This window comes from Thalassophryne amazonica, chromosome 6 (assembly GCF_902500255.1).
Source record: "Thalassophryne amazonica chromosome 6, fThaAma1.1, whole genome shotgun sequence".
Classification (NCBI taxonomy): Eukaryota; Metazoa; Chordata; class Actinopteri; order Batrachoidiformes; family Batrachoididae; genus Thalassophryne; species Thalassophryne amazonica.
The window spans coordinates 128,892,829-128,904,847 of record NC_047108.1 but is presented as its reverse complement, the minus strand read 5'-3'; the positions used below and the strand labels follow the sequence as shown (position 1 = coordinate 128,904,847).

Below are 12,019 nucleotides of genomic sequence, written 5' to 3'. Positions count from 1 at the left end.
GCAGCGGTCATTTTAACTTGACTGGATCAAGCCTAAAACCTGCTGCTTCAAATCCAGATCAATTTAACTTTATCCAGCAAACACCAAGCCTGCGTTTATTCTTGTTACCTGTGGGATAAACGCCCTACTATTCCTTCACTGATCATGGTTCCTGTCCTTCAGCACGCGGCACTCTGATACCTAAAATGCTCAAAATAAAGAAACACGAGAAACTCTGATTTTCTCTTTATTTTGTTTGAAAAAAATGATATGAATAAGCATTTTTAAAAGTCTTTCTCATGGCTGTTTGATTATATTTACATTACTATATAAAGTCCACAGAGAGTATTGTTCGCAGCACTCACTTCCCATAATGCCCCTGGTTCAGTCACTTCACGGTTATGGTGTAGACGCCCCTCCTCCTCATGATTCTCGCCTTCAGCCATGTCATCTTAATGCACTTCCACTTGAAGTGGCTCGTAGTGACGTAGTAAAGCACAGGGTCCAGGCATGTGTTGAGAGTGACGAGGGCCATGGTGACCCGCCGGGCGTTGTAGATGGCGTTTGCACAGGAGCAGCACTGGATGACCTCCAGACGCCGCAGGAGGTGCAGCAGGTACACCACATGGTTCGGCAGGAAGCACAGTACCGTTATGGCCAGGATGGTGTAGATGACCCTCACGGCTCTACAAGCCGTTTTGGTCCGAATCATTGAAATGCGCCTCGCCGCCAGCGGGTAACACACGAGGATGATGGCGGAGGGCAGCAGAGAACCAAAGATCAGGCACAGGATGCTGTACAGACCCACACGCTTGTCCCACTCTTTCTTGGCAAAATTCTCAAAGCAGCTGTTGCGGACAGATCCGTGAGCATCGTTGGTTTCCAGCGGCCCCATGAGGACGAAGACCAGCATAGCAGCTCCGGTGACACCCCAGAGTACCGCGGTCACGACTAGAGAGAACCAGTAGCTCCGTAGCCTCAGATAGGTGTGCGGGTGCACGGTGGCGATGTATCGATCCACACAGATGCAGCTCATAAAACAGATGCTCATGTAGATGTTGGCATGGAACAGAATCCCCGTGACGCGGCAGGTGATATCGTCAAACACCCAGTTGTTTTTGTGCAGGTGGTAGTGGATCCGGAAGGGTAGAGTGCACAGGATGACGATGTCGGCTGCAGCCAGGTTGCTGAAGTAGATGCTGAAAGCCGTGCGAGGGGTGAGCTTGAAGGTGAAAAAGAAGAAAGCAAACAGGTTTCCCGGTAGACCTATAACCAAAACCAGGATGTAGACAGCGGGGAACAGGTGGTACTGGTACTCGGCTGAAGGGTTGCTGCAGTTGACATGGGACGTGTTCATCGCTGCAGATTTGTGTGAAAGGTGTTCTTCTAAATCCACTCGAGATCAGTGTGTAGGCTGATTCTCATAAGCTCCTCTGAATCACACGCCTGCAAAGTTTCTGTCTGTAACTGCAGCAAAAAAAAAAAAGTTTTCCATTCAGAGATTTTCCACTTTCAGTGGAGTTACAAGTCTATAAATAAGTCAACACATTGTGCCAGAAAATTAGGTTATTCTGACTTAAGTTTTCTTTCAAATAAAACACTCAACCTTTCTCAAATCAACTAATCTCTTTATCCACTGTGTTTCTTGAGGAAAATTACATTTATGATCAAATTTCAAAGAAAACAATTCTTAATAATTTTGTGAACATGTTAAAAAAGGATTCACTGTACCGTGTACGACTCTGCTGCTTGACCTCCAAATCCAGATGTTGAGAAGATTTGACTGTTGAAAGACGTTTTATCACTGTGCAGCTCGTCTCAGTCAGTGTCTGAACTCTTCTCTGATTCATTTCCTGCTGCGGGGTACAGTTGGTGTCTTTGGGCAGGAAATCGCAACACGGCAGAAGATGATACATCACCTATTTTAGTCACCAGTACATTGCTGTAAAAGTTTACAGTCCAGATGTTTCTACATGGATTGAGTTTGGTGTGGATTTGTGTTAATCTCACTTGGTTTTATAGTCCCTGCAGTATTATTATTTTTATTATCTATCTATCAAGGACATCAGGATTGCACAAAAACAAATTTGAGTGGTACAGAGCCAAATATATATATATATATATATATATATATATATATAATTTCTCATAATAAACATGGACTTTTATTTGGTTTGACTGTTTATGCCAGCAGGCCTCTGTTCACCATTCACTTATTATATGGCAATGTTATGTTAATTTATAGGAATATTTAATGTGATTTTTAATGGAATCTTTCATGTGATTTATTTATGTGTCTTCCTGATCATTCTTAGGTACTTTTAACTAGTATGTTTTAATATTTCATTTATTGTACTTTGTCAGTCACTAAGCTTAAAAAGTCAAATCCATTAAAAAAAAGGTCATTATAAATAGTTTTTAGCAGTTCCTATGGTATAGAAGCGCAGTAGAAAATGCTTTTTTGCACCTTGACAAACATATGCAGTCTCCTTGAGTGCCTCTATGTGCTTTTTTCAGTTTGAATGACTCGTGGATGTTGGGCTTTTATTTTGAAGGCTGAACGGAAGTGTCTGCAGGTACGGAAGAGATCCCAAAACATGAGAAGTAGTGGAATCAAACAATACAAACCATGGAAATAGAGACTAGAATGGACGTCACGTGACTAGCGGCGTGCCTCACGGCGGCCGTTACTGAGGGTGGAGAGAGACCTTGAGCCTGTTAAACAAGCGAAATGAGAAAAAAGGCAGCAACTGCACCAACTACAAAAACAAATTCTCCAGTACTAAGATGAACTGTACAAGAGCCTTAATGTAATTATGTAAAACAAATGTCTATTTTAAAGTCGTTATGTCGCAATTTAATATCGATATACTGAGACTATAACTCAACGCCATCAGTTCTTTTCATTAAGCTGCGCTGCATACAGATACGGAAACAAAAATGTTTATATATATATATATATATTTGCAGTTGTTTAATATGATATGAAAATTCATTAAGGTATATCTTGTATATTAGATTCCAATTGTAAGGTGGAACTATGCCAGTATACAAAGGTATATCTAAAAAGGAAGAGTAAAATAGGAGAGAAGAAAAGAGGAGAGTAGAGCCACTTAGGTGCCTGGTCTTGAGAACCAGGGATGGTGAATGGCTTTATACCTACTTGTAATAAAATGCTAGTAAAAATCAGATATGTATGTTGTTGTCATTAAAAGACTAGCAGTAAGAAATAGCAACGCTGGTGCAAAAAAGCAGTTTATTATTGATGATCGGCACATCTTCCTGTCCTGAGCGACGCATCCGTTCCGGTCTGTATTTCCATGATACAAACAATACCGGGGGAGAATTTCAAGTCCTGTGCATCAGGGTCAGGGTTCGAGTAGTGTCGTGTTCTTGAATCGGCCGTATCCGGAGAAACTCGAGAACTGTGCACGGGAATGATCACGTGACGACGATCAGCCAATCACAAGCATTTTCTGCTCCGTACCAAGAGCCGAGCCGCGCTGAGCTAACGTTAGCAAACGTGTGTGCTATGTATGTTGATTTGGCACAAGGTTTACGCCGGATGCCCATTCTGATACAATGGTGATAAAGAAACTGCGTTATATCGCTGAAATTGACGAAATCAAAATGTTATTTTGAAAAGACGTTAGCGGGGAAAACAGCAGCAGCTAGCTTCATCATTTAGTAGCAGACAAGTTATTTTTAATATGACTTTTGAGTCAAAAACAGTTGGTGGAGAGTCAGATAAATGTTATATCTGCCTGAGTCCGTTTACAGAGCAAACTGTGGCTTCGCTGGAGAACTCAGCATGATTTTTGTCTTGATTGTATCCTCCGGTGGTCCCAGGTAAAACACATTCAGTGATTAGCTACATTAATAGAATATAATAAAGTACTGCATTCAGTGATTAGCTACACTAATATAATATAATAAAGTACTGCATTCAGTGATAGCTACACTAATAGAATATAATAAAGTACTGCATTCAGTGATTAGCTACACTAATAGAATATAATAAAGTACTACATTCAGTGATTAGCTACACTAATAGAATATAATAAAGTACTGCATTCAGTGATAGCTACACTAATAGAATATAATAAAGTACTGCATTCAGTGATTAGCTACACTAATAGAATATAATAAAGTACTGCATTCAGTGATAGCTACACTAATAGAATATAATAAAGTACTGCATTCAGTGATTAGCTACACTAATAGAATATAATAAAGTACTGCATTCAGTGATTAGCTACACTAATAGAATATAATAAAGTACTGCATTCAGTGATTAGCTACACTAATAGAATATAATAAAGTACTGCATTCAGTGATTAGCTACATTAATAGAATATAATAAAGTACTGCATTCAGTGATTAGCTACACTAATAGAATATAATAAAGTACTGCATTCAGTGATTAGCTACATTAATAGAATATAATAAAGTACTGCATTCAGTGATTAGCTACACTAATAGAATATAATAAAGTACTGCATTCAGTGATTAGCTACACTAATATAATATAATAAAGTACTGCATTCAGTGATTAGCTACATTAATAGAATATAATAAAGTACTGCATTCAGTGATTAGCTACACTAATATAATATAATAAAGTACTGCATTCAGTGATTAGCTACACTAATATAATATAATAAAGTACTGCATTCAGTGATTAGCTACACTAATAGAATATAATAAAGTACTGCATTCAGTGATTAGCTACACTAATAGAATATAATAAAGTACTGCATTCAGTGATTAGCTACATTAATAGAATATAATAAAGTACTGCATTCAGTGATTAGCTACATTAATAGAATATAATAAAGTACTGCATTCAGTGATTAGCTACATTAATAGAATATAATAAAGTACTGCATTCAGTGATTAGCTACATTAATAGAATATAATAAAGTACTGCATTCAGTGATTAGCTACACTAATAGAATATAATAAAGTACTGCATTCAGTGATTAGCTACACTAATAGAATATAATAAAGTACTGCATTCAGTGATTAGCTACACTAATAGAATATAATAAAGTACTGCATTCAGTGATTAGCTACACTAATAGAATATAATAAAGTACTGCATTCAGTGATTAGCTACATTAATAGAATATAATAAAGTACTGCATTCAGTGATTAGCTACACTAATAGAATATAATAAAGTACTGCATTCAGTGATTAGCTACATTAATAGAATATAATAAAGTACTGCATTCAGTGATTAGCTACATTAATAGAATATAATAAAGTACTGCATTCAGTGATTAGCTACACTAATAGAATATAATAAAGTACTGCATTCAGTGATTAGCTACATTAATATAATATAATAAAGTACTGCATTCAGTGATTAGCTACATTAATATAATATAATAAAGTACTGCATTCAGTGATTAGCTACACTAATATAATATAATAAAGTACTGCATTCAGTGATTAGCTACATTAATAGAATATAATAAAGTACTGCATTCAGTGATTAGCTACATTAATATAATATAATAAAGTACTGCATTCAGTGATTAGCTACATTAATAGAATATAATAAAGTACTGCATTCAGTGATTAGCTACATTAATAGAATATAATAAAGTACTGCATTCAGTGATTAGCTACATTAATAGAATATAATAAAGTACTGCATTCAGTGATTAGCTACACTAATATAATATAATAAAGTACTACATTCAGTGATTAGCTACATTAATATAATATAATAAAGTACTGCATTCAGTGATTAGCTACATTAATAGAATATAATAAAGTACTGCATTCAGTGATTAGCTACACTAATATAATATAATAAAGTACTACATTCAGTGATTAGCTACACTAATAGAATATAATAAAGTACTGCATTCAGTGATTAGCTACACTAATAGAATATAATAAAGTACTGCATTCAGTGATTAGCTACACTAATAGAATATAATAAAGTACTGCATTCAGTGATTAGCTACACTAATAGAATATAATAAAGTACTGCATTCAGTGATTAGCTACATTAATAGAATATAATAAAGTACTGCATTCAGTGATTAGCTACACTAATAGAATATAATAAAGTACTGCATTCAGTGATTAGCTACATTAATAGAATATAATAAAGTACTGCATTCAGTGATTAGCTACATTAATAGAATATAATAAAGTACTGCATTCAGTGATTAGCTACACTAATAGAATATAATAAAGTACTGCATTCAGTGATTAGCTACATTAATATAATATAATAAAGTACTGCATTCAGTGATTAGCTACATTAATATAATATAATAAAGTACTGCATTCAGTGATTAGCTACACTAATATAATATAATAAAGTACTGCATTCAGTGATTAGCTACATTAATAGAATATAATAAAGTACTGCATTCAGTGATTAGCTACATTAATATAATATAATAAAGTACTGCATTCAGTGATTAGCTACATTAATAGAATATAATAAAGTACTGCATTCAGTGATTAGCTACATTAATAGAATATAATAAAGTACTGCATTCAGTGATTAGCTACACTAATAGAATATAATAAAGTACTGCATTCAGTGATTAGCTACATTAATAGAATATAATAAAGTACTGCATTCAGTGATTAGCTACACTAATATAATATAATAAAGTACTACATTCAGTGATTAGCTACATTAATATAATATAATAAAGTACTGCATTCAGTGATTAGCTACATTAATAGAATATAATAAAGTACTGCATTCAGTGATTAGCTACACTAATATAATATAATAAAGTACTACATTCAGTGATTAGCTACATTAATATAATATAATAAAGTACTGCATTCAGTGATTAGCTACATTAATAGAATATAATAAAGTACTGCATTCAGTGATTAGCTACACTAATATAATATAATAAAGTACTACATTCAGTGATTAGCTACACTAATAGAATATAATAAAGTACTGCATTCAGTGATTAGCTACATTAATATAATATAATAAAGTACTGCATTCAGTGATTAGCTACATTAATAGAATATAATAAAGTACTGCATTCAGTGATTAGCTACATTAATATAATATAATAAAGTACTGCATTCAGTGATTAGCTACACTAATATAATATAATAAAGTACTGCATTCAGTGATTAGCTACATTAATAGAATATAATAAAGTACTGCATTCAGTGATTAGCTACATTAATATAATATAATAAAGTACTGCATTCAGTGATTAGCTACATTAATAGAATATAATAAAGTACTGCATTCAGTGATTAGCTACATTAATAGAATATAATAAAGTACTGCATTCAGTGATTAGCTACACTAATAGAATATAATAAAGTACTGCATTCAGTGATTAGCTACATTAATAGAATATAATAAAGTACTGCATTCAGTGATTAGCTACACTAATATAATATAATAAAGTACTGCATTCAGTGATTAGCTACATTAATAGAATATAATAAAGTACTGCATTCAGTGATTAGCTACACTAATATAATATAATAAAGTACTACATTCAGTGATTAGCTACATTAATATAATATAATAAAGTACTGCATTCAGTGATTAGCTACATTAATAGAATATAATAAAGTACTGCATTCAGTGATTAGCTACACTAATATAATATAATAAAGTACTACATTCAGTGATTAGCTACATTAATATAATATAATAAAGTACTGCATTCAGTGATTAGCTACATTAATAGAATATAATAAAGTACTGCATTCAGTGATTAGCTACACTAATATAATATAATAAAGTACTACATTCAGTGATTAGCTACACTAATAGAATATAATAAAGTACTGCATTCAGTGATTAGCTACATTAATATAATATAATAAAGTACTGCATTCAGTGATTAGCTACATTAATAGAATATAATAAAGTACTGCATTCAGTGATTAGCTACATTAATATAATATAATAAAGTACTGCATTCAGTGATTAGCTACATTAATAGAATATAATAAAGTACTTTATTATATTCTATTAATGTATAATAGAATATAATAAAGTACTGCATTCAGTGATTAGCTACATTAATAGAATATAATAAAGTACTGCATTCAGTGATTAGCTACATTAATAGAATATAATAAAGTACTGCATTCAGTGATTAGCTACACTAATAGAATATAATAAAGTACTGCATTCAGTGATTAGCTACATTAATAGAATATAATAAAGTACTGCATTCAGTGATTAGCTACACTAATATAATATAATAAAGTACTGCATTCAGTGATTAGCTACATTAATAGAATATAATAAAGTACTGCATTCAGTGATTAGCTACACTAATATAATATAATAAAGTACTGCATTCAGTGATTAGCTACACTAATAGAATATAATAAAGTACTGCATTCAGTGATTAGCTACATTAATATAATATAATAAAGTACTGCATTCAGTGATTAGCTACATTAATATAATATAATAAAGTACTGCATTCAGTGATTAGCTACATTAATAGAATATAATAAAGTACTGCATTCAGTGATTAGCTACATTAATAGAATATAATAAAGTACTGCATTCAGTGATTAGCTACATTAATAGAATATAATAAAGTACTGCATTCAGTGATTAGCTACACTAATAGAATATAATAAAGTACTGCATTCAGTGATTAGCTACATTAATAGAATATAATAAAGTACTGCATTCAGTGATTAGCTACATTAATATAATATAATAAAGTACTGCATTCAGTGATTAGCTACATTAATAGAATATAATAAAGTACTGCATTCAGTGATTAGCTACACTAATATAATATAATAAAGTACTGCATTCAGTGATTAGCTACATTAATAGAATATAATAAAGTACTGCATTCAGTGATTAGCTACATTAATAGAATATAATAAAGTACTGCATTCAGTGATTAGCTACACTAATATAATATAATAAAGTACTGCATTCAGTGATTAGCTACACTAATAGAATATAATAAAGTACTGCATTCAGTGATTAGCTACATTAATAGAATATAATAAAGTACTGCATTCAGTGATTAGCTACACTAATATAATATAATAAAGTACTGCATTCAGTGATTAGCTACATTAATAGAATATAATAAAGTACTGCATTCAGTGATTAGCTACATTAATATAATAAAAGTACTGCATTCAGTGATTAGCTACACTAATATAATATAATAAAGTACTGCATTCAGTGATTAGCTACATTAATAGAATATAATAAAGTACTGCATTCAGTGATTAGCTACACTAATAGAATATAATAAAGTACTGCATTCAGTGATTAGCTACACTAATAGAATATAATAAAGTACTGCATTCAGTGATTAGCTACATTAATAGAATATAATAAAGTACTGCATTCAGTGATTAGCTACACTAATAGAATATAATAAAGTACTGCATTCAGTGATTAGCTACACTAATAGAATATAATAAAGTACTGCATTCAGTGATTAGCTACACTAATAGAATATAATAAAGTACTGCATTCAGTGATTAGCTACACTAATAGAATATAATAAAGTACTGCATTCAGTGATTAGCTACACTAATAGAATATAATAAAGTACTGCATTCAGTGATTAGCTACACTAATAGAATATAATAAAGTACTGCATTCAGTGATAGCTACACTAATAGAATATAATAAAGTACTGCATTCAGTGATTAGCTACACTAATAGAATATAATAAAGTACTGCATTCAGTGATTAGCTACACTAATAGAATATAATAAAGTACTGCATTCAGTGATTAGCTACACTAATAGAATATAATAAAGTACTGCATTCAGTGATTAGCTACACTAATAGAATATAATAAAGTACTGCATTCAGTGATTAGCTACACTAATAGAATATAATAAAGTACTGCATTCAGTGATTAGCTACACTAATAGAATATAATAAAGTACTGCATTCAGTGATAGCTACACTAATAGAATATAATAAAGTACTGCATTCAGTGATTAGCTACACTAATAGAATATAATAAAGTACTGCATTCAGTGATTAGCTACACTAATAGAATATAATAAAGTACTGCATTCAGTGATAGCTACACTAATAGAATATAATAAAGTACTGCATTCAGTGATTAGCTACACTAATAGAATATAATAAAGTACTGCATTCAGTGATTAGCTACACTAATAGAATATAATAAAGTACTGCATTCAGTGATTAGCTACATTAATAGAATATAATAAAGTACTGCATTCAGTGATTAGCTACACTAATAGAATATAATAAAGTACTGCATTCAGTGATTAGCTACACTAATAGAATATAATAAAGTACTGCATTCAGTGATTAGCTACACTAATAGAATATAATAAAGTACTACATTCAGTGATTAGCTACACTAATAGAATATAATAAAGTACTACATTCAGTGATTAGCTACACTAATAGAATATAATAAAGTACTGCATTCAGTGATAGCTACACTAATAGAATATAATAAAGTACTGCATTCAGTGATTAGCTACACTAATAGAATATAATAAAGTACTGCATTCAGTGATTAGCTACACTAATAGAATATAATAAAGTACTGCATTCAGTGATTAGCTACACTAATAGAATATAATAAAGTACTGCATTCAGTGATTAGCTACACTAATAGAATATAATAAAGTACTGCATTCAGTGATTAGCTACACTAATAGAATATAATAAAGTACTGCATTCAGTGATTAGCTACACTAATAGAATATAATAAAGTACTGCATTCAGTGATTAGCTACACTAATAGAATATAATAAAGTACTGCATTCAGTGATTAGCTACACTAATAGAATATAATAAAGTACTGCATTCAGTGATTAGCTACACTAATAGAATATAATAAAGTACTGCATTCAGTGATTAGCTACACTAATAGAATATAATAAAGTACTGCATTCAGTGATTAGCTACACTAATAGAATATAATAAAGTACTGCATTCAGTGATTAGCTACACTAATAGAATATAATAAAGTACTGCATTCAGTGATTAGCTACACTAATAGAATATAATAAAGTACTGCATTCAGTGATTAGCTACACTAATAGAATATAATAAAGTACTGCATTCAGTGATTAGCTACACTAATAGAATATAATAAAGTACTGCATTCAGTGATTAGCTACATTAATAGAATATAATAAAGTACTGCATTCAGTGATTAGCTACACTAATAGAATATAATAAAGTACTGCATTCAGTGATTAGCTACACTAATAGAATATAATAAAGTACTGCATTCAGTGATTAGCTACACTAATAGAATATAATAAAGTACTACATTCAGTGATTAGCTACACTAATAGAATATAATAAAGTACTGCATTCAGTGATTAGCTACACTAATAGAATATAATAAAGTACTACATTCAGTGATTAGCTACACTAATAGAATATAATAAAGTACTGCATTCAGTGATTAGCTACACTAATAGAATATAATAAAGTACTGCATTCAGTGATTAGCTACACTAATAGAATATAATAAAGTACTGCATTCAGTGATTAGCTACACTAATAGAATATAATAAAGTACTACATTCAGTGATTAGCTACACTAATAGAATATAATAAAGTACTACATTCAGTGATTAGCTACACTAATAGAATATAATAAAGTACTACATTCAGTGATTAGCTACACTAATAGAATATAATAAAGTACTGCATTCAGTGATTAGCTACACTAATAGAATATAATAAAGTACTACATTCAGTGATTAGCTACACTAATAGAATATAATAAAGTACTGCATTCAGTGATTAGCTACACTAATAGAATATAATAAAGTACTGCATTCAGTGATTAGCTACACTAATAGAATATAATAAAGTACTGCATTCAGTGATTAGCTACACTAATAGAATATAATAAAGTACTGCATTCAGTGATTAGCTACACTAATAGAATATAATAAAGTACTGCATTCAGTGATTAGCTACACTAATAGAATATAATAAAGTACTACATTCAGTGATTAGCTACACTAATAGAATATAATAAAGTACTGCATTCAGTGATTAGCTACACTAAT

At 31.2% G+C, this 12,019-nt stretch overlaps 1 protein-coding gene and 1 long non-coding RNA gene across 2 annotated transcripts in view; one reads left to right on the top strand and one right to left on the bottom strand.

The window, feature by feature from the left end:
• Positions 1-213: 213 nt before the first annotated feature.
• On the bottom strand, positions 214-1,823 carry LOC117513103 (lysophosphatidic acid receptor 6). The gene is made up of 2 exons (XM_034173440.1): positions 1,711-1,823; positions 214-1,446 (listed from the first exon to the last, which is right to left on the bottom strand). Exon 2 carries the CDS (start codon positions 1,334-1,336, stop codon positions 368-370), a length of 969 nt encoding a protein of 322 aa, XP_034029331.1. The 5' UTR covers positions 1,337-1,446; positions 1,711-1,823; the 3' UTR covers positions 214-367.
• Positions 1,824-3,473: 1,650 nt separating this feature from the next.
• Positions 3,474-12,019, top strand: part of LOC117513105 — a 29,396-nt gene continuing 20,850 nt past the window's right edge. The window contains exon 1 of the long non-coding RNA XR_004561459.1: positions 3,474-3,828. This is a non-coding gene — a long non-coding RNA (uncharacterized LOC117513105). The remainder of the gene's footprint in view (positions 3,829-12,019) is intronic.